A 23,749-nucleotide genomic window follows, 5' to 3' on the forward strand; every position below is an offset into this window, starting at 1 on the left:
CTTCCATTGACATGTATACATTCAGCAGGAACTTTTAAATACCACTTTAAAAAAATAACTTTACTGTAGACAAGCATATTTAAAAAGCCTGTCGATGAGCTGTCAGTAGCTACTCAGACTAGAAGTAAAAAGGGTTCTGTGGTCTGAAAAGCACTAGATAAACACCAGCAGGTTTTGCACCTGGAGGACTGCTCAAATCTTGCAGACGAGGGTGGGGTACTGGCCTCCTCCCTCAGGCTCTGCAAAGTGGCCCTGTTGGGTTGGGAATTAAAATCTCTATTTATATCTCCCCAATTCAGGCTCTGGCGTCCTGCTGTTTATTTTCCACGCAAACTTTTTGGGTAAAGAGGTCATTGCTCGCCTCTGTGGACCGTGTAGTGTACAAGCCGTTGTTTTAAATGATAAATTTCAACTCCCTGTTTTCCTGGTAAGAGTTTTACTGAGTACAGTCTTCTAATCAAAAGCACAGATGACATAAATTCTTCTGTGAATTGTAGTTGTTGGAAATGGCAATAATCCATAATTGTTTTAATTGGTTATCGGTGCTTTAAATTATGTCTACCAAGTCTTGGAACTAACATTTTGAAGATAAATTCTTATGGTACAAGAAACATCCTATCTAAATATTATGCCTTTTAATGCCATTATAATTACAAATGTTCACTTAAAGGAAATTTAGGGAATTCAAAAAGGAAGAAAAGCATGCCTGTGCATGGTTCAAAAACCGAAAATCTGAACACTGAACAACACTGGTTGTATTTATGCTTAGTTTAATTTTAGGTAATCACAGTATAATTTTGATTTTTATTCACTGTGAACTTTTTGTCTTATAAATTTTATTTTTGGCTGCGTTGGGTCTTCGTTGCTGCGCGTGGGCTTTTCTCTAGTTGCTGCAAGCGGGAACTCCTTTTTGTTGCGGTGCAGTGGCTTCTCTTGTGGCGGAGCACGGGCTCTAGGTGCGCGGGCTTCAGTAGTCGTGGCTCACAGGCTTCAGTAGTTGTGGCTCACAGGCTTCAGTAGTTGTGGCACACGGGCTTAGCTGCTTTGCAGCATGTGGGATCTTCCCAGACCAGGGCTCGAAGCCATGTCCCCTGCATTGGCAGGCGGATTCTTAACCACTGCGCCACCAGGGAAGCCCCACTGTGAACGTATGAAGAATATATGATAACTACTAGTGGCTATGTAAATTCTTTAGCATTAAAAATGCCCTTGAAGAATCGTTGCATATGTTTCCTTTGCCACATATAAAATTCTCTCCTTAGAATGAATTTAATTAACTGGTTATGAAGATTTTTAATGTGCATGCTGTTATGGCTGGATATATTCTAATGCCGAACATTTTTTATCTATATATTGTTTTTCCAGGTAAATGTTATCTCTTTAACGCAAGGGAAAAGTAAAGAAATCACAGCATGTCGTCTTACAAAGAAATTCAAACAAATTTGCGTTTTCTTCTCCTTCGTTAGAGTCTTAAGGTTTCTGGAGTCTGTCTGTAGAAACGCTCACCTCTCTCTCGTCTCCTCCCCAGGACAGTCATTTCGTTTACTCGTTCAGCCCCGCCGCAGGCCTCAATAAACTCTTTATAAGGTTGACAGAAGCGCCGTCTGCTAAGGTAAGACTCTCCTTGCATCTGCTCAGGTCGTTCCTTCAGGTCACGTTATTAGAGAAGATTTTCAGGAATTCCTGGTGTGCCTGCCTGGGTCTGAAATGGGTTCAACCCTGGTGTGCAGCAGCCTGGTGATGTTCTGTGCTTTTGATATTTAATCGCCACACGTATGATCACTAGCTGGACCGGAACAGGCTGTGTAACAGTACAATTCACGTAGTAACCTAAAAACCCAATTGGACTTTTTAATTAAAATAATGGTAGTCTAACAACCCACATTGATAACCAATTTCACAATATTGCCAAAGAAGGGAAACAAGTCTTGCCCACGTGTGCTTTCTTCCCCTCTTCTAACAAAGGGGAACTCTTGAAATATATGCTTTTTTTCTTTCAACAGGTTAAGTTGCTAATAGGTGCATACAGAGTACAGCTGCAATGACCAAAGAATTGGGAGAGTTATTCTCAGACCTATTTCTAAACACTCTTCAAAGCAGTTTGGAATTCTGGCACAGCTCACACTTCCAAATTAAAAGTTTCTTCTGTAAGCCTCTTGCACTTAAGGCCTGTCACCTGTTATAGTCTGAGAGATGGTGCATCTCACATATAAAACACAGATGTAAGTATCTGTGCCAGTGTTCTGAAAGCTAGATATTGTGTCCAGACTGTATGTTTTTCCACAGTGTGGAATGGTTCATATGAGGATTATTTAAGAAAATTAAAACTTTTTTTAACTTGAAATTTTTTACTAGCCTTAGTGAATTTTTGTGTTTAAAACAATTTTTTTTAATCCAGTGGGAATGTCAGCACTAAGTTAAGGTGTGAGTTTGCATCCCCTTTGTGTATTTGCAGCTACCCCTCATTGTTTGAAAATAAATCAACCTGAGATATAGCAAAAAAAAAAAAAAAAAAAAAAAAACAGAAACCAGACATTATGAGCATAAAAGGGGATATGTGAACTTTATCTTTGTTACTGGAATCCATCAAGTCATTTTGAACAGCCAGATCTTGTTACTTATTTTGAACACTGGGAAGGCCAGCCAGGCTTTGCCACACTCTGCCTCCTGAGAAGAGTGACTGCCCACAGGTCTAATGCTTATATTCCTTCAAGAAATATTTGGCCAACTAATTAATGAATCAAGCTATCTGGGTTATGGAAATGTATAAAATTGTTAATTTCCAGATTAGTGTTATAATTGCGTGAGTTACAATTTTAATGAAAAAATTTCAGAATGTCACATACATCATCCCTCATCATCCATGGGGAGTTCGTTCCAGGACCCCCCTCAGATACCAAGATCTGAGGATGCTCAAGTCCTTGTGTCATATTTGCATTTAACCCCTTGCGTATCCCCCCCCATATACTTTAAATCATGTCTGGATTAACTTACCATACCTAATACAAGGTAAAGTAAATGCTATGTAAATAGTTGTAAACACAGTGTAAATTCTATGTAAAGAGTTCCTGGTGTGCAGCAAGTTTTGCTTTCTGGAACTTGCTGGAAAATTTTTTCTTCCTGTCGTTTGTTGAGTCTGGATGCAGAAACTGTGGATACTAAGAGCTAACACACACATACTATATAGATATTTCAGAGTACACTGCCTTTTCCTAGTTTCCTCAATAAAATACCACAATGCTGGTCTTTCTAGTTTCTTTCTGAAGTCTCAGGACTTCAAAACAAGGTGGATAGGAAATGTATAGTTTAGCTAAACAATGGCTGGGATTAGACTTTTCACCTATACTGAATGCTGTACTCCTGGTGCATCTAACCTCACAGCCACGAGATCTATTTCAGCAGTGGTGCACCCTGTCCAATACATGCAAGAGAAATGGGTTTTTAAACAACATTCACATCACCTAAAAAGCATGCCTAGGTAACACCTTTACAGGAGCACTAGGAATGTAACCATTGTAGAGCTGTGCAGTTTAATACAGTTCTTTTCATCTGAACTCACTTCTCTCTATAGCCCTGGGGTGGGGAGTGTCTTTGCATAAAAACGGGGAAAAACATAAAAGTGCAAGGAGGGGCTTCCTTGGTGGCGCAGTGGTTGGGGGTCTGCCTGCCGATGCAGGGGACACGGGTTCGTGCCCTGGTCTGGGAAGATCCCACATGCCACGGAGCGGCTGGGCCCGTGAGCCATGGCCGCTGAGCCTGCGCATCCGGAGCCTGTGCTCCACAACGGGAGAGGCCACAACGGTGAGAGGCCCACGTACCACAAAAAAACAAAAAAAAGTGCAAGGAGCATGATCAGCAAAGACCAGGCAAAAGTAGGACATAGATACAAGAAGAATACCGAAAGGTGATTTTAAAAATGAAATAAGAATTTAGAAAAATTTGGGACTTCCCTGGTGGTCCAGTGGTTGAGACTCCACGCTTGCACTGCAGGCAGCGTGGGTCTGATCCCTGGTTGGGGAACTAAGATCCTACGTACTGCGCAGCCAAAAAAAAATTGTATATAAATTTATACGTAGAAGAGCATATATGTAAGAATTTAGAAAAATTTAATATTTCATGCAGTTTCATAGCATAATACTGTACAAACCCCTAAAGTTATTTTGACGTTCTAAAGCTTTACTAAGTAGGATCAGAAAAAAACTGATGGAATCCATACCACTTCCCTCCATCCTCTGCTCACCTGCAGATGATGTTCCTTTCCAACAAAATCTGGGATTTCCAGGCCTGACCGCTCCCTCCTGGTACAGAAGAGCCTTGCTACTGGGCTGGAAAATGGTAGAAACAATGAGGTTCACATTCAGTCAGGACCAAATTAAAACGAAATTTGGAAACAGTCATCTGAGCTCCCCTAGAGCCAGCCCCAGGTGGACTCTAACTCGATCATCTCCACTGCTCCACCACCCAGTCTGTGCCTTGACTCATGTCCCCGTTATTTGCTTCCCTTGGGCCAAGCTATATGTCTTAGCGAAAACACGATTTTTCTCACTTGAACAAAGCCAAATTTCTTCTGAGTAGTTCCTTTCTTCAGGACTGACCCAAACTTCTAGGTTACATGAGGTGATTAAAAAAAAAAAAATACCCTCCAATGATTTCCATTTATGGTCGGCGGGGGGGGGGGGTTGGTTGCTCTGTGACCATAGCATTTGCCAGCATTACCCAGCAGATGTGCCAGGGGGACGGTATAAACTTAGGAAAACAAACTGGATCAAAGTGTCATAACTGCTCATGTATCCATAGACTGTTTATATAGAGTAATAAATTAAAAAATAAAACAAGATTCTTCTGGCTTGTTTCTCCTGTGTCATTAAAATCATTTCTCCCGGACTTCCCTGGTGGTGCAGGGGACATGGGTTTGAGCCCTGGTCCGGGAAGATCCCACATGCCGCGGAGCAACTAAACCCGTGCGCCACAACTACTGAGCCTGTGCTCTAAAGCCCGCGAGCCACAACTACGGAGCCTGTGCACAACTTCTGAAGCCCACGTGCCTAGAGCCTGTGCTCTGCAACGAGACGCCACCACAACGAGAAGCCCTCACACTGCAACGAAGAGTAGCCCCCGCTCGCCGCAACTAGAGAAAGCCCGCATGCAACAACGAAGACCCGACACAGCCAAAAATAAATTAATTAAAAAAAATTTTTTCTCCCACAAAATGACCTGAAAAAAAAGACAAACTAATTGTTAGAAAACAGGAAGTAATAGTGCATATTTTTGTAAAGGAAGAACAAAGGTTTCAGTTACAAAGAAAATAATTTACTGGGCTAGAATCACTGATCAGGAAACCTAAAAAATATTCAAGACCTGAATTTGTATATTCGGCCTATAAAACTTTCTACAACTAGTATTTCATTGTGCCTCAGCCCAGAGCAGCACCACATTGTTAAGAAATGAAAATTCCTGGGCCTTTAGACCACAGATTGGGGGCCCAGCAGTTTTGTTCTGATCCAAGAGATTCTGCTGCACCTTCAAAGTATGAGAACCAACATTTTAAATAAGATTTCTAAAAAGGGAAACTGTCAAGTTACTTCCTTCTACTAGAATTAAATATATATTTGGCATTTTATTTAACTTTCAAAAAGTTAATCTCTTCCTGGAATGAACAGTTCCTTTTCACTGACCAGAAAATAAGATCTGGAATGAAAAGCAGTTATTTAACTAGAAAACAAAACAAAACAAACAAAAAACCCGGTATACTGTTAACCAACAGATGGCCACATGAAACCACAGCTTCACTATCAGCACAATTCACCTATATACATTAAGGGTTTTTTTCCCTTATTCGTATATTTTGAGATTATTTCTTCAAATTTTATTTAAGTAAGGAACCTACTTAACAAAACACTTGGAAAATTTAATACCAACAAAATGTCCGAAGAATATAAAGTGATTCTCTGTAAACCTATTTCAAAGGGCAATTATAATTTCATCTGTAAAAACCATAATTACCTGGAGAGCTTTTAAAAATAAAGCATGATAAAGTAAAAGGGCGGGGGGCGGAGTTCCTTGGCGGCCCAGTGGTGAGGACTCAGCGCTTTCACTGCCAGGGCCTGGGTTCAAGCCCTGGTCGGGAAACTGAGATCCCATAAGCTGTGCAGCGTGGCCAAAATTTTAAAAATAAAACTGTTGGATCCCACCCCCCCACACACACACACACCTGCCCCTGAAGATTTTATTGTTCAGTAGACCAAGTATGTACCTGGGAATCTGCATTTTCAACAAGTTTCCAGGTGACAGTGATGCGGATCCAGGGACCAGCTTTGAGAACCACGACCCAACGTTAATTTTCTAGAGCTGGATAATAGCGTGAGAAACAGCTGTCACATTTTTGTGCCCATGAGACGTCAGATACTTTGAAAAGGTGACATTTCCCAAAGGTATGGTACCTATCAGTGCTTCTCAGTGTGGACGCAAATCCCCTGGAAACATGTTAAACTGCGCGGTGTGATTCCATCAGCCTGTGTGTACTGAGATTCTCATCTTGCGAGCAGCTCTCAGGAAAGGCTGATGCTCCTGGTTCCCAGGACCACAGCTGTAACAAGAATAGATTAGAATCACCATGTAAGGGGCTGGGGGGTTAGGGAAGAAATATACTTAAAATAATACTTTTTGGGGCTTCCCTGGTGGCGCAGTGGTTGAGAGTCCGCCTGCCGATGCAGGGGACGCGGGTTCGTGCCCCGGTCCGGGAGGATCCCACGTGCCGCGGAGCGGCTGGGCCCGTGAGCCATGTCCGCTGAGCCTGTGCATCCGGAGCACAGGAGGGGCCGCGACAGTGAGAGGCCCGCGTACCGCAAAAAAAAAAAAAAAAATAATAATAATAATAATAATAATAATACTTTTTGCATCTATTAGGGTGACAACATACCATCATCACAGTTCTATCATACAGATCACATAGCGTAAATGATTCTAAAGAATTTTATGTATTTAAAAAATAATGGAAAAAACTTAATGAAAAACTGTTACCCTCGAAAAAGGTGGAAAGCAGCAAGGGAGAGAAATGGAGCTAGTGTCCCTAGCTTGAATCTGAATTTATGATATTAAACCATTTTAAGATTACACACTTTCCAAAGGACCATAAGACTAAAATTTTAGGCTTGGAATCACTAAAAAACGAGGGATTTTTTTTCTCCTTCGTACGTAAGACCTGTGTAACACGTCATTTCTATTCCCAGTCCAGTTTTGCCTGAAGACAAATCAGTATACACATTACTACCAGTGGGGAAAGACAAGGGCAATTTGGAGCTAAAAATACCCTCCAATCTTCCTCAAAGAAAAGGGCAGTGACGCTGGGAGTCGCATAAGAAGACAGGCAGAGAAGCAGAGGTTTCAGCTTTGCCATGAACCGTGCAGTGTTACTCCACGGACTCTGACACGGGGACCAGGAGGAAGGACGGGGGGAGCTGTCACAACAGGTGCTGCTGACCTGAAGGGAGACTCCAGCGCTTCCTGTCTCTCGACTTCGGTTCACCCCGGAAACCAAATTTCAGGTAGCTTCATCCATGTTTTCTTTTCTCCTAGGATTACAATAAAATCAGACTTAGCCTCTTAAAAACAAGTTTCAACGATCAATTAAAAAACACAAGCGATAACTCACTTCCTACAGTCCGTGACAGGAATCAAGTTCCCTTAAGATGCCATTTAGTCTTTACCTCATCTGATTATGTCCATTCAGTAAGGATTTTCCTTTCAATTCATTTCCTCGAAGAACATCAACTGACTTAAAATTCAGCTCAATTTTGTTCAGCATCAGAGTAAACACTTAAATCCACGACGCTGAAAAGTCTCCCTTTTTTATTTTCCATAGGTCCTCTCGTCTGGACTGCTGGTCCCTCAGCACAACACAGCCCAAGACCCTTATAATCCAAAATCCTACATAGGATCCTGATTCCTACACTATTCCTACACTACAAAATTTTATTCTGCTTGTACCAAGGCAGGGCACACAAACGTGTCTGCTGTGCTCCATCAGAAGATGACCTGCTTACCTACCCAGAGAGCAGGCACTCCAGGTTTCCTGCTGAGGTCCAGGTTTATGTTTATTGTTACCTCATGCCTATGAAATGTGTTTTGTAATATACCTGAAATATCAGCGCAGTAGTACACAATTACAACTGAGAAATAAATACCCAGCTTTGGGCTCAATTTTTTTTTTTTTCTTTTTTTTTTGCGGTACGCGGGCCTCTCACTGTTGTGGCCTCTCCCATTGCAGAGCACAGGCTCTGGACGCGCAGGCTCAGCGGCCATGGCTCCCGGGCCCAGCCGCTCCACGGCACGCGGGATCCTCCCGAACTGGGGCACGAACCTGCGTCCCCTGCATCGGCAGGCGGACCCCCAACCACTGCGCCACCAGGGAAGCCCAGGCTCAATATTTTTAAAGTGAGGGTACATGACCCAAAGATACTGGAAATAATTATCCTAAATTGGTAGTTTTCAAAACTCATTTGGGTCTCAAATTCACCTGAGAATTGGATGAAGTATAACCCACCCCACGCCAAAAAGTGCGTGCAAAAATTATGTACACAAAATTCTGCATGTGAATTAATCAGACTCATAGATTCCACTAATACGCCACAATGATCCAATAGGATCCATGGTCCCACTTTAAAAACCTTAAATATTTTTTCAAGCAAAGCATGCCATAAATCAACAAAAATTATCTCGCATATTATTTCCATCTGCAACTAGCATTCTTACGCTGTTTTTGTAACTATCACTTATATATACTTTGCCTTTGGTAAAGTTAAGGATGACAAGAAGAATGGAAACAAAAATCAAACTGGACAACTGGATTACTTAATTCTTAAAGACACAATGACACCAGGACTACTAAAAATTTTAATTGTCTTCTCAACTTTTCAAAAATGTGAATCTGAAAGTTTTACAAAGCACTAACTACACTGAAACCTAGAAAGGTAATCTCCAGAATTGAGGAACTTCTAGTTGCCAACCATCTTTAAAAGGGTAGCTTATCTTAATCCTTTAATTTAATAGTAAAAAACAATCACCAGAGTTCTGTTTAAAGAGGTGGTATTATAACTAAGTAGCCAGGTTTATTGTGCACTGGGTTGTAACCAGCTCTAATAGACGGTTACGGATGCGCTGATACACACCCATTCAGCGACGCTCGCAATATGGAGTTAAGAATCTGGGAAGGCCTAGAAAGTTGATGCACTTTCATATTTCCTGATCCTGAAGAACACCCAAATATGAAATTCAACCAACAATTGCATTTAAAGAAGAGGGTTCCTTTTTTCAGCTGTGCCACACAGCTTGCAGGACCTTAGTTCCCCGATCAGGGATCGAACCCAGGCCCGACAGTGAAAGTGCCAAGTCCTAACCACTGGACTGCCAGGGAATTCCTTAAGAAAAGGACTTCAACTGAAATCTTAAGCCATAACTGTAACAAAACTATGTGGCAAAAGTAGTCTGTTTTAAATTAATTTTAGGATAAAACCGGGTAAGAACTGTGTGAGTTAATGTTTGATTTTACCCTCTCATGCCAACACATCTGAAATAGTTGGTAAAAATGAAAAAAGAAAAGGCTCCTCCAACCACACCCTAAGCTTTTTTTCATATAGTCACAAATGTGAAAGGCCAATACCACAGGCACTTTTCTGATGACTTTTCTGAAAGAATAAAACATCAAAAGAACAGAAGGCACATTCTTAATGGTCAACTACGTACCAATGTACCTAATATCTCATTTTCCACTGAGTACACAAGTCAATCATTAACGAACTACACAGTCTGTATTATGTAATATAAATTATATATAAATAATAGAAGTACACTCTAAGAAATAACTATGAAAGATAAATACTACATAATTCAACAAATATGGAGGCTGAGGAATACTCTACAAAAGCTCTTCCAGTTACAACACATGAATTGTAAAAACCCAAGAAACAGTTTTTTAATAATGACTCAAATTGAAAACTACCTTGCCAGAAATCGGCCTAAAAGGTAATGATCGCCTCTGGAGCAGACTCTCGTGATATCAAACCATAAAGGAACCACACTCTTTATTAGCCTGCTCTGCGGCAGGGCCTCCTTCTGAGAAACAAGTTCTGAAATTTGTAGGTGTGGAGGAGGGGACGTCCACACGATCAAAGTCACCATCCGAGATCTTTCAACACACAACAGTGTTCACAACTGAATGTGACCCTCTGCCTTGATGGCAAAGACACAGACCACAATACCGGCTGCTAAAATAATAAATAAACCAAATGCTATTACTACAGGCAATTCACAACAGCCAAAATATGCAGTATACTCTTCACTGAAATAATTTTATTCTTCTGTTACCTAACAGATTCTCTTTAAGCAACAAAGAATGTATCTTCAAAGAACATAGAGAAATAGCCTGTGACTAAGAGAACAATATATCAAAAAGATTAAGGCCAAAAATTCAAGTCATCATTTCCTAAGGAAACTTGAAAAAATACCCATGAAAGCTGTAAACCTGTAAAACCCATGCTAATACAATTACAAGTTCTTCCTGCTTTTTGATGTAATACAATGTAATACAACTTCAACTGATGAACAAATAAAATATTGGGGCTTCCCTGGTGGCACAGTGGTTGAGAGTCCGCCTGCCGATGCAGGGGACACGGGTTCGTGCCCCGGTCTGGGAAGATCCCACATGCCGCAGAGCAGCTGGGCCCGTGAGCCATGGCCACGGAGCCTGTGAGTCCGGAGCCTGTGCTCCGCAACGGGAGAGGCCACAACAGTGAGAGGCCCATGTACCGCAAAAAAAAAAAAAAAAAAGTATATATATATATATATATTATATATATATACTTCCAATTGACTTAACTAATTAGAAGGCAGACAAATTTTCTCAACATGTTTAATTTTCACATGACTCCTTTGGGTTGAAAATTTGCAATAAAAATAACAAACTAAGGGCTCTGATTTTCTGTCAAATCCATGGATCTTCTACCCAAGTTATCACAAGTTGCCAGATATCACAAGTTCAATTATGTAATAAATAACTTCCGTCTTTCAGCGGGTATTATACAAAAATCCATAATATGAACATTCAATTTTGGATTCCCAATATCATCTGGCTTTTCAGAATTCTAAAAAAGCTACCTAATCTTTTTTTAAAAATATCATAGGTTATATACATAGATCGGTGAGTCTTACATCAGCCGGTAATGAAACCACACATCCTAGTTATAAACAGCAATTAAGAGCACGGTGAGTAAGAGAAGGGCAAATGTACTTCACAAGAAAAGGTCTCTGAATGGCCAAAAGTATATGAAAAGGTATTCAACATCAGAAGGTACAGAGAAATATAAATTAAACCACAGTGATATGCCTCCACACACAATAATGGCGAAGACTGACATGACTGACAACACTGACGCTGGCAACGATCCATCACTGCTCAAGGGGTATGAGGCTGAGCTGACTATGGAAAATTGCTTGGCTGTTTCTAAGAAACATACACATACCCTACACTCAGCAACTCCACTCCTAGATATTTTCCCCATGAAAAATGAAAAGTGTGATTTGTAGAAGAATGTTCATAGCAGATTTATTCTTAATAACCCCAAACTGGAAACTGCTCCAAGAATATATATCAACAGGAGACTCAACAAAGTGTGGCATGTTCACTCAGTGGTAATAAGACACATGCAACAACATACGTGAATCTCAAACACACTATGTCCAGTGAAAAAGACCAGAGGCAAAAGTGTATACATTGTAAGATTCTATTAGTATGAAGTTCAGAAACGAAAACTAACATATGATCAAAACAGACCAATTGTTGCCCCGACACAGGATAGATGGACTGGAAAAGAGCACACAAGTTCTGAAGTTTATGAAAACTTAGGCTGTCGGTTTGTTTTGCCAAACAAAACTCACAAATTTTGCATAACAGGCAAGTCCAAATTTTTAAAAAGCAAAATTTTAAGTATTTTTAAATTAAAGAATCAGAAAAGAATTTATTTTAAAGTTCACGTAGCAACTCAAAATTAAGAAATAAGTACTTAGGGCTTCCCTGGTGGAGCAGTGGTTAAGAACCCGCCTGCCAATGCAGGGGACACGGGTTTGAGCCCTGGTCCGGGAAGATCCCACATGCTGCAGAGCAACTAAGCCCATGCGCCACAACTACTGAGCCTGCGCTCTAGAGCCTGCAAGCCACAACTACTGAAGCCCATGAGCCTAGAGCCCGTGCTCCGCAACAAGAGAAGCCACCGCAATGAGAAGCCCACGCACCACAACAAAGAGCAGCCACCGCTCACCGCAACTAGAGAAAGCCCGTGGGCAGCAATGAAGACCCAAGGCAACCAAAAATAAATTAATTAAAAAAAAATAAGTATGTAAAATAAGGTCATGTTCAAGTAAATAGGTAAGAATCATCTATCACTGATAAATATTACATAACACTGAAATCTGGAAAATACTGAAGAAACAAAGACTGAAACCTTTTCTTTTTAGGCACAAGGCACATTTATTTTTTAAAAGTTTCTTCAGCTTTGGGACTTTACTGTTGGTCCAGTGGTTAAGACTCTGTGCTTCCACTGCATGGGGGCACGGGTTCAATCCCTGGTCAGGGAAATAAGATCCCACATGCTGCACGGTGCAGCCAAAAAAAAAAAAAAATTCAGCTTTATTGAGAGCAACTAAAATTTTCAGGAGAATAATTTACTGATACTGCATGCCATCTTTTTCCTCAAAGGTCATAGATAACATTTACTGTAGTTATCAACATAAAGTTCGGCAAAGACTCATATAAAATCTAATAAAGTACAAATTGATAATTTTATGAAACATAATTAGTGCCTCTAAGAAAAGTTAACATTAACTCAGTTTCAAAGGCCCAGACCTGTATCTGTTTGCCATATCTGCAAGGCAACTGTGATGAGAGAAAAAAGGCCTTGGAAGTGAAAGATACCACTGAAACTTTTCAAACTGAATTTTGTCCCCAAATTCCTACAAAGGCATTTCACGTTAAACAAACAAGCAGAAAGTAAAACTGTTCAAAAGGACAACACCCAGCAGCGTTACCGTCTTGCGGGTCACCTGAGATTTCTCACGTGCTCTGCCCAGAAGAGCCAAAGAAAACCTGCCTCTGTGGTCGCACAACAAGGTTAAGTTTTAAAAACCAGTTCAACTACATCAACAAAAAACTGCATTTTTTTTTTTTTGCGGTACGCGGGCCTCTCACTGCTGTGGCCTCTCCCGTTGCGGAGCACAGGCTCCGGACACGCAGGCTCAGCGGCCATGGCTCACGGGCCCAGCCGCTCTGCGGCACGTGGGATCTTCCCGGACCGGGGCACGAACCCGTGTCCCCTGCATCGGCAGGCGGACCCTCAACCACTGCGCCACCAGGGAAGCCCCAAAAAACTGCATTTTTAGTTCAAGATGACATGATCATTATGAACTTACATGTTCAGCGTCCACGGTTTTCTGTAAAAGTTCAATCTTCCAAGTAAGTTACTTGCCACATCAAAGAATCCCACAGTAGTTATGTCACAAATTAACCATGTTCACATATAATGAAGAGGAACTAGAATGAATTACCAAATGATAATTTGACAATTATCAGATTTATTTTGGATAATAAGTTTATTTTTCAACATATACTTAAAACCACTTAAAAACAGCATCTACTGTTACTTACTTTGAAGATACCATGTAAATCAGCAAACTAGGAAAAACATTTCTGGCAGAATCCATTATGCATTCATATGTAGTAAATAACATCACAATGTTGTACTGGCGATAAACTACTCAAACACCAAACAAGTTTAATATGAATTGTTGTGAGTTGATCACCTATTTAAATGTACTTAAATACAGGGTAAACAACAGGTGCTGCGCTATGTCAGTGGTGAGGCCAGGATGCTCTTTTACACCCTGGGCACCTTCTGCGAAGCCCTCCTTGCTGGGAACTGCTTCTGAGTTAGTGTGTCCTAAATGGTATTTACATGAAAATACACTGACGTGGTTAAACATTTTAATGCTTTGTTCTGAACACAAGATGCCAACATTTCATCTAAAAAAAGGGACTGAGGGCTTCCCTGGTGGCGCAGTGGTTGACAGTCTGCCTGCAGATGCAGGGGACACGGGTTCGTGCCCCAGTCCGGGAAGATCCCACATGCCGCGGAGCGGCTGGGCCCGTGAGCCATGGCCGCTGAGCCTGCGCCTCCGGAACCTGTGCTCCGCAACGGGAGAGGCCACAGCAGTGAGAGGCCCGCGTACCACAAATAAATAAATAAATAAATAAATATTTAAAAAGGGACTGAAAAGTCTAAAAACGGAAGGGAGAGTTTTAAAAAAAAATCTTTTGTCATATTTTTTAAATGCACAGAATTTCCTGGTTACTGATTTACCAGAGTTTGAGAAATTAAGACTGTGCAAACCAGATTAACAGAAAACACAAAAACAAGGCATAAAAACCCCATAAAATACAGTCATAAGTCTCACTTCTTAACTTTTTGTGTCTCTACATCATTTGAACATGCAATACACCCGCCTCAGCAAAGCTCGGAGGCTGCCCCCTGTCCCACTGCTTGGCCGGGGACCCTGAGCCCCCTCCTCAAAGCCAGACAGGACCTCCCAAGTGGTGTGGGTGCCTCAGAGCCCCCTCGACTCCCTTTTTTTTTAGACCATATATGCTACTTCCCGCTTTCAGTCACCACGAAGGCTTACAAGAACACTCATCTTTGACAAAAAACTGTGTGATATTAAAGAATCTCACTGTGACTTAACTCCAGTGTGAGCCTGGAAAAGCTGCCTGTTCAGGATTCAACCAAATGCAGTGAGCACGTGCAATGAGAGCCCCTACGCCTTAGGGTATTCACAGCAGCATCCCTCAATACGGTGGTTCAGAATCACTGAATTCTAACAGAAACAAATGGAATTCAACTGAAACTGTTCACATACTAATGCATGAGCACTCCTACTGCAGTAAAGCAAAAAAGAGTAGGCAGGCGTTTAAACAGACTCCCCAGAAATAAGTCTGGAATCAAAGGCACAAAATATAAAAGAGCCTGCGCGCAGCAACGAAGACCCAACACAGCCAAATATAGGAAGGAAGGAAGGAAGGAGGGAGGGAGGAAGCTGAAATAACTCTGCAGCTCTGACCACTGTAAATCAGTGTGTGTGTGTGTGTGATCATCTAGCTATATCCAAATGACTGAAAAATAGGAAACTTAAATGGTATCTAAGTTGAAAATCAGACTCAAGTTTCTCCTTCCGTTTCCTGGCTACAGTTCAGTGGGGCCCATAGGTAACCTGTGTGTCTCAGGGGGCACCTGCCCCGCGCTGCCCTGAGCATTAGACAGACACCTTTTATTTATGATCATCAATGCGGTGCCCATCTCCTCTCCCTCCTCTTCCATATCCCGGTCACTAATAGCCTTGGTGGACCAAGCCCAGCTACCGTCCACCTCTCTGGACTGGTCTGAATGGTCTGCCTGCCCCCTGGGGTCTCCTTCAGTCAAGTCCCCGGGAGCAGCCAGAAGTCTTTTCTGAACCATAAACCAGGTCGCATCACTGCCCAGCCAAAGCCTTTCCTACGGCTTCGCATTTCATCAAGTGAGCCTTGTGGCCTTGGCACATGCTGCTCTAGTCTTGTGTTCTCAATGGGCCAGAACGGCCCCTAGAGGGAGAAAATGAGTTAGATGGCAAAAATCTTAACTCTTTTTATGTGTAAAGCACAAACACAGTATATAAGCAGCTATTTGTGGTGCTGAAGTTTCACTGAATGGGAGGGTTGGGGGTCTCAATCAGACAAAAATGGGAAAAAAAAAGAGGGCTTGAGAACACCCTTGGGCTGGTTCACTCCATTCCAGCCACAATCCCTTCCTTGCTAAATGGTACGCCCTCAGCTTGAACTGGGCTCGCCTTCAAGTCCAACTTTCCAAGTCTCCTCCTCCTGTCACTCACATCAGCTCAGAAGCCGCCTCCTGCCCGGGGAGGCCTCCCCAACCGTCTGAGCTAAAATGGACAAGTCTGTCTCCCCAGCCCAGTGATGTGCACTCCTGGCTGTATGCATGGCCCTGGCCCGGCCACGCCACGTGCTGGAGAACACTGCTCACCCTGCTCTAATACCCACGACGCACGAGGAAACAAAACCACCTTTCCTCTCTGGTCACACCTTGGAGAGAGAACACTTCACAATGACAATGGATACTGGAAAAAGTGACCTGTGACCAAGGGGATTCCAATTTTTCAAACAGCAAACTGTACTCATTCAGTCCTTGGGTGTACAAAGTACACATAATTACTATCTTAAGAGACAGAAACTTTTTAACTAAAAAAATCATTGCATTTTGCTATGAAGTGTTCAAATTTATATAATAATTCACTGAATAACAAACCATAATTCTTTGGGAATGAACACAAGTGTTTTTAAAGATTTTATTAATTCTAGGTAAAGCTAACTTAAAATACAGCTTAGAGACTCCACCTTTTTGGTGTGTAAATGAAGTATCTCCCCCTCCAGTATTTCCAAGTAATACAAGATTTAAAATTCAAAGTGAAATTTTAATATGAACAGCAAAGGGGAGGGGAAGGATTCTTCTAAAAGACAGACTTTTCAATTCTTCCTATTCTTGATATTTAAGAAAGGAACTTCAAGTCAGGCACACCAGTGTTAATAGTATTCATTCCCATGCTGAAGAACCGTAGAATTTTTTTTAAATGAAGATTTCTGAATTTGAGTCAAATGCCCTCCTCTATCACAAAGAATACACGGAGCCATTATTAAACTCACACGGTACCTCTAGTAAGGGAAACTGTTAATATTCACCACGTCATTTAAAACTCTTACAGATAACTCTCCCCAGGACATTAACACAGTTTATTTAATGAAACAGGCATCTACTTATGTAACCTAATCTTGGAAACACAAGAATTCTTGCCGTTCTCATTAGCCAACTCCAGACTTCCTCAAGGCTCTCCCCAGTTCACTCGTGTAATTTCTCTTCCTAAACTTTTACTACGACCTGCAATGGTGCCATCAGTTCTTATCCACATCTGACCTTTACTGCCTTTATGCCCTTGGCTGGGGACCGGTGGGAATAACGTTAAGTTCTCACTGTCCACAGTAAGGACAGGCAGCACAGCATCTAAAAAACATTAAATGGACTTCCCTGGTGGCGCAGTAGTTAAGAATCGCCTGCCAATGCAGGGGACACGGGTTCGAGCCCTGGTCTGGGAAGATCCCACATGCCGTGGAGCAACTAAGCGTGTGCGCCACAACTACTGAGCCTGCGCTCTAGAGCCCACGAGCCACAACTACTGAGGCCACATGCCACAACCACTGAAGCCCACGCGCCTAGAGCCCGTGCTCCGCAACGAGAGGCCACCGCAGTGAGAAGCCCGCGCATAACGAAGAGTAGAGAAAACCCTGACAACGAAGGCCCAGCGCAGCCAAAAATAAATAAATTTTAAAAATAAAAAACATTAAAACACACATACCCAATGACCAAGTGATTCAACTAGTAGAAATTTTATGCTATAGACATATTCACACACATGCTCTATCCCATGTATCCAACAACATGCTATAAAGCATATAACGGGGAAAGACGAAGTATCCATGAAACACTGTCCCCAGAAGATCTGGTAAACATGCCTAACAATGGCCTACCAGCAAGTATAAGGAGAGAGAGGGATCTCTCTTATAGTCACTGATTTAGAACGATATCCAAAACAGAATATTGTGAGGCAAATGGTAAAGTGTATACAGTGTGCTTACATATGTATTAAGCATGTATACAAACATGCCTGGGAGTGCACAGAAACTTCCGGAAGGATACATCAGAAATTAGTGACCACAGCTGACCCTGGATAGAGAAGCCGGGTGATGCGCAGACAGCACGAAGGGAGCTTCACCGTGTACCGTCTTTCATTTCCACGTTTGTGTGCCAGAGGCATATTATGCAAAAAATTCAAAAAGATATTGAATTAGTTGATGCTACCAATAGTATCTGAAGGCTAGCTGATTCTTATTAGATGTTAATGATTTCTAAACTACAATGGTGTGCAAAGGAGAATTTCTACATCTCCAAGAAGGGCTTGACTGAGGCTACGGTACAGGGCCTATTGAGGCTGACTTCTAAGCTTGAGGAAAAAGAAAATAGGGGTTAATCCACCCCTGGTTTCCACATTGCTTCATGCTGGCCATTAACCAAGTATGAATAAAATGAGTAATTTGTATTAAATGCCCATTTCTATAGAGTGCTTTTGTCTGTAATTAATGAATGCATTGGCGGTATTCTATGAAGCCTTAAAGGCTTCCAATATGAGACTCAGTCCACCAAAAGCTTCAAGGTTGACCTAAACAGCCACCTACAGATGTGTGAAGGGTGTATCAGCCCCCAACCTCTATAATTTTTGCACTGGTGAACTATTTGTTTCATACTTTCATTCATCAACTGGTGCTTACTTTGTTGATGACAATCAGAATTCTTAAGCCAAGACCATTTCCTAAGCAGAATGATTTTACACACGCAGCACCCTTTCCAGACGTCACAAGGACCTCAAGACCTTCAATCCTGACCTTGCTGCTCTATTCCTACGGGTTGGTAGCACCACAATTACCTGCCTTGGGGCTCAAAACCAGTCATTCTTGCCTGCTTTCTTCCATGTAACCTCCTCAACATTCAATCAACCACCATATTCCGACCACTTTAAAATTCACCGACACATCTTGACTCCTACTCTTCTTCTCCAGTCCTTTTCCAGATCTCAACTGGCTGTCCTGCCTGCAGTCTGAGTACAAAGCCATCCTTCCACGATTAATCTAGTTAACCTTTATGAAATACAAGTCTCAGGACTCTCACTCTCTTGCCAAAAACCTCCTAGTGGTTCTATATCATGGAGTAAGAGCTGACTAGTTTTCCAGTCTCATTTTCGCTAACTCGTTGCTTCACACACTTTCACTAGCCCCCGGCCTTTGTGCGTCATGGGCCCTCTCTGGCCCCTGCTTCTAAAACAAGATGTAACTCACCCTTGGAGATGCCGCTCGGACATCTCTACCTCCCCAAACCCTTGGACACGCTCATTCAGTAATTCTCCCCTTGTGTTCTGAAGGGTCCTCTAACCCCCACCCTAAGCAAAAACATTCCCTCTCATTCGTCCTTTGCAAATCCTTCCCAGTTTATCTCATTTCCATTTCTCTTCTCCAAACTCCCTGTAACAATCGTGAACAACAGGTTCCATGTGTAATACATCAGGTCTCCAAGTAAACCCAGCTCCGCCACTGAACTGTGCACACAGCAGGTGATGTTTCAAAACGGGGAATGGGATACAGGTAACCTACTCCAATGAGCCCATCACAACAAAAGACATTCTTTTCTGATAACAAGATTCCAAGACATTCTATATCCACACGTGCTTTCTTGAATTTTTCCTCTCTTCTATCTGCTTCCCAATTCATGCAGATGTAACACAAGTCTCAAGCTGATTATTAAAAGGTGCTACCCTGCTGGTGTTCACCCCCCTTTCCTGCACTGTCCTTTAGTTACTGTGCTGGATTCTAACCGAGAGAGTCAAAGCTGCTCAAGAACAGGAGCACCTCGTGTCTACCCCCCACTGGCTGCCTTGGTCTTAAAAGCAGCAAATACTTTCTGAATGTAGCTGATAGACCTTCTTCAGAATCAGTGATTCAGAATCACCAGCCACTTTCAGCGTATACTAACCTAGGCTCTTTCCACATATAACAATAGCATATTCCCTTACAATTCATTCGTGAGCCCTATACATTTTTTAAAAATCACTTTATTTTATTGAAAAATACAGTATTAACATATATCCAAGTTATCATATGACAGCAACAAAATGTGTACATTAAATTAGCATTTTAATACCTATGTTATTTTTAATGATGTGATAAAATTCCTTTTAAAAAAAGCAACACTCATTGTAGCACTAGCACCCATGCTGTCTGAGTGTATGTGTGTTCACAGGCCATCCAGAAGAAAAGAACTATTAAGGGACAAACAGGAAAAGAACTGTAGTTAACTGTCACAACGAAGTCTCCAGTGTTCACTCAAAGGTAATCTCACCTACGATCCAGAAAAGCACTGGAGCCGAAGGGGCCGGTGTCAGTGTCGCCACTGCTGTTCTACCAGCAACAGCTCAGGTGGAAGCAGAAAAGGGAGGCCTCCAGAGGGGGGTCTGGGGTGAGGAGGGAGCCACATAAAGACGGTGATGAAGAATAATGGAAACTGAGGAAACGGTAAAGATAAAGGATGCTGGGGAAAAATTTATGAAAAACTTCAATAGTTCAAACACCTAATTAATTGGTCTTAAAAACCAATTATTTCTATACTATTAAGTATATAGAAAATTTAACCATGGTTCAAATAAATGTATTAAAATATACTTGTATTTCAAATACTACATATTAGCTTATAGAAAAAATTAATTAAAAGTGTCTAACTCGGCCTGGTTACATTTATTTGACCTCCGATAGAAGTCAGACAATATATACAACTGTAACATGCTGATTATTAACCAAAATGGCACCATAATGTAAACTAGAAAAACTTTTCAAACCTTTCCAAATATTGCATTATACATTTATCCCCCAACTTTTCAGCAGCTCTGAGGTCAAGGAGAGAAAAAAATCTCAAAACAGAAAACTGCTTCTTGCAGGTCCCCAGACGATGGCAACCCCATGCTTCCTAACTTGCACACATTAATTTGTATTCACTGTAAAATATCTAGTAAGGAGACTTACAAGAATATACTATGTTTAGCAAACAAAAGGCAAAAACCAAAATGCAGGAACTAACTACTATCTATGATGTAATTAAGAAAAGGGTTAATCTATGTTCTAGAAACATTTTAAAGGCAACCCAGAAAAGCAAACAATGCCTATTTCATAAGTAAATTTTAAAATTCTTCAAATCCACCCAACTGAACAGTAATAAATGTTAAGCAAAAGACCACAATAATGGAAGCAAACAAGTAAAAACAGGATGGAGTGGAAGGGAGCCGGGAGCCTTAAGGACCCCTCAGAGTATGGAATAATTACACACACTTGAACAGAAATTATCAACACAAAAGACCAAAAAAGAGAAAAGTTTCTTCAAACTATGTTTTGCCTTCGGTTCACACTCAATTAGAAAAAACCTGACTCTCCTGGAGAGAACACTTTATAAACTGCTTCCATTTCCCCCCAATGCCTGGGGGTCCTCCAACACCAAGCTCCAGTGTGCAGCTCAGCTAATGCACAAAATGTGCCCTGAGAGCTCTTAAGTTGAAAGATTTAGGAGCCCCTTGAGCACTGTTCCAGTTGTGAGACGCCTGTCCTTCTCCATACCACCAACTACCTCCCCGCCCCTCCATCCAACCCAAATCACTCCCTTTACTTTTGCTCTCCTTCCCTCTTTCTCCTCATACTTTCTTCTTAGACACATTTCTATGGAGACACACGTAAGGGTAAGTACGGACTCTCCCAAATTCTATTAAACACTGGGCCTCCCTCACATTCTCTGCTGGCTCTTCTTGCTCTGAGTCTCCACTATGATGACAGTTGTCTTAAGAACTTGCATTTCTCCCCCTGGTTTCTCTCACCACCCACTTGACTTCAAGCACACAGTATGCAGGGACCAATTCCACTTCCTTCATTATTTATACACAGGCTGAGACAAAAATTGCTCAATAACCGTCTACTGAATGAATAAGCAACCTGGGATTCTTGTCCACACACATCAGCTGGTACTGAAAGCTCAAATCTATGCCATTACTCCCTATTTTCCTCCTGGATTTTTCCTCAGACCAGCTCAAGACATGCAAGTGCCAACTGTGCTATGATACTGGGAACACTGATAAAAGATGAATAGAATGCACACACAACACAAATGAGCGTCATACACTGAGACAGCGACACGAATGAGGGGGGGTGGCATCCAGCTCTGTGGGGGAAAGGCTCTTCCTTAAGGGACCTCTGGAGACAGAGGAGACATCTCAGTGCTCACTGAGCAACAGACAGCAGGTCGGTGGGGTTGGAGACACACAGAGAGCAGATCTAGTAAAGCCCTGTGGCCTGTGAGACCAGCTGGGGTCTAATTCAGACGGGAAATAGGGCATTTGAAACAGCAGAGGGACTTTTCGGAAGGAAGCACAAGATGCTATGTGCAGAATAAGTCCAAGAGCGACAGTAAAAGCAGGACCAGATAGGAGGGTACTGTAGTCACCTTTAGTGATAGATGACAGGGCCTCGAGAGGTCACTGTTTACCAGGTACAGAAGCTTTATACCGTTTTTAAAACCCCAACAAACCACTGCAGGAACTCAAAACCAAAATATTACAAAACCCAGTGGACATGCGTTCCCTCTCCTTAGAGCAGCCACACCCGCCCCCAGTCCTGAACACTTACCTTCCGTGTCTCAGCAAAGGGCATCACCACCAGCCCAGCCCCCACACCACACGCTACAAGGCCACCCTGCATCTCCCTCTCCCACCAAATCGCTACAGTCGCCCTCAGTATTTGCAGGGCACTGGTTCCAGGACCCCTCAGATACCAAACTCCACGGATGTCCAAGTCTCCTCTATAAAACGGCGCAGGATCTGAATATAAACTGCGCGCACCCTCCTGTGCACTACGCCTCTTCGGATCACTTACAGTACCAAACACAAAGGAAATGTTATAGAAACAGCTGCCTGTGGCAAATTCAGGGCTGCTTTTTGGAACTTTCTGGAATTCCCCTCCTCCCTTCCAAATTTTCAATCAACTGTTGAACCCATGGATACAGAACCCAGGGACACAAGGGCGACTGTGGTCTGTTAAACATGCTCTACAGGTGACATGGTTCTGTCTGGAATCTGAACAACCCTCACAGATACCAGAGATCCTTCCCAGCAGCGTGTGCAGCTGGGAGCAGGGCCGGGGAGTGCACCGGTGCTCTGTGCAGTCCACCGCCTCTCTATTTACGACCCAGCCACTCTTGCGCTCAAAACTGTCCCGACTCCCACTCCCTCACCTTCTCGGTGAAGTCCAGACTCCACAGCTTGGAGCCGCCTTCACTCCTCGTCTCTTACCTGCTCCCTGACGCCCCAGCCTCATCCTCACCACCCCACAGCCCTCCCGCTCCCGCCTAGAAACCTACGATGGGCAAGTACTTACTCACCTTCAGGACTCGCTCACAAGTGATCATCTTAGTGAAATCTTCCCAGCGTGAGTGGATATTCGCTTCTGGGTTTTCAGAGCATTTCCCAGTTGCTTCATTACTACCACCTGGTCTAAAGGTTTGCTTACAACTCTACATATATCCATAAACTCCAAATCCCAAGAGGGCAGATGCCATATTTTGTTCATTTTTGTATTCCAGTTAGTAAATACAGAGTCTGTCCTACAGTTGGTGTCATTCATTCACTGAACAAGCATTTAATAAGGACTTGCTAGGAAGTGAGGATAAATCACTAAATGATGGATAAGGTCCTACTTTCTCAGAGCTGACATCCTGCATTAAAGTAAGTAAATAAATGAAGACGAAAATTTCACACAAAGTTTTAGGAGAAATCCTGTACAACAATAAATTTTCTTCAGGACTTGTAATATTAAATATTTTATGAAGAGAGTATCATAGAAAATAAACAAAAGAAAAGCAACAAAAGTGAAGGGAGTAAAATGCAGACAATGTGTACAACTACTTCCTGAGAACTGGGAGCTCTGCGCCGTCTGCCACTCCCATACAAAACACCAGCTAATCACCCT

At 42.2% G+C, this 23,749-nt stretch overlaps 2 protein-coding genes across 15 annotated transcripts in view; one reads left to right on the forward strand and one right to left on the reverse strand.

The window, feature by feature from the left end:
- The window catches only part of MPHOSPH8 (M-phase phosphoprotein 8), a 58,377-nt gene extending 56,033 nt beyond the window's left edge, over window positions 1-2,344 (forward strand). For 2 of the 4 annotated variants that reach the window (XM_081214943.1, XM_081214944.1), the window contains exons 12-14: window positions 300-427; window positions 1,529-1,612; window positions 2,004-2,344. In XM_081214943.1, coding sequence (XP_081071069.1) covers window positions 300-427; window positions 1,529-1,612; window positions 2,004-2,045 — 254 coding nt within the window. In that variant the 3' untranslated portion in view covers window positions 2,046-2,344. Of the gene's footprint in view, window positions 1-299; window positions 428-1,528; window positions 1,747-2,003 lie in introns of those variants that run through there. The other 2 variants (XM_081214941.1, XM_081214942.1) reach the window with 1 other exon arrangement.
- PSPC1 (paraspeckle component 1) overlaps window positions 1-23,749 on the reverse strand; it is a 113,423-nt gene that overhangs the window by 20,500 nt on the left and 69,174 nt on the right. For 4 of the 11 annotated variants that reach the window (XR_014013627.1, XR_014013628.1, XR_014013629.1 and 1 more), the window contains exons 7-10: window positions 7,481-7,571; window positions 6,441-6,586; window positions 6,254-6,348; window positions 4,241-4,325 (exon numbers count right to left, since the gene is read on the reverse strand). Coding sequence is in view for 1 of the 11 variants with exons in the window: in XM_081214946.1 (XP_081071072.1) it covers window positions 7,551-7,571 (21 nt within the window). In the remaining 10 variants the exon portion in view is untranslated. Of the gene's footprint in view, window positions 1-1,747; window positions 1,831-2,545; window positions 2,708-2,812; window positions 4,326-6,003; window positions 6,118-6,253; window positions 6,349-6,440; window positions 6,587-6,787; window positions 7,572-23,749 lie in introns of those variants that run through there. The other 7 variants (XR_014013631.1, XR_014013632.1, XR_014013633.1 and 4 more) reach the window with 7 other exon arrangements.

The sequence above is a fragment of the Mesoplodon bidens genome, assembly GCF_964165515.1.
Source record: "Mesoplodon bidens genome assembly, chromosome: 17".
Taxonomy (NCBI): domain Eukaryota; kingdom Metazoa; phylum Chordata; class Mammalia; order Artiodactyla; family Ziphiidae; genus Mesoplodon; species Mesoplodon bidens.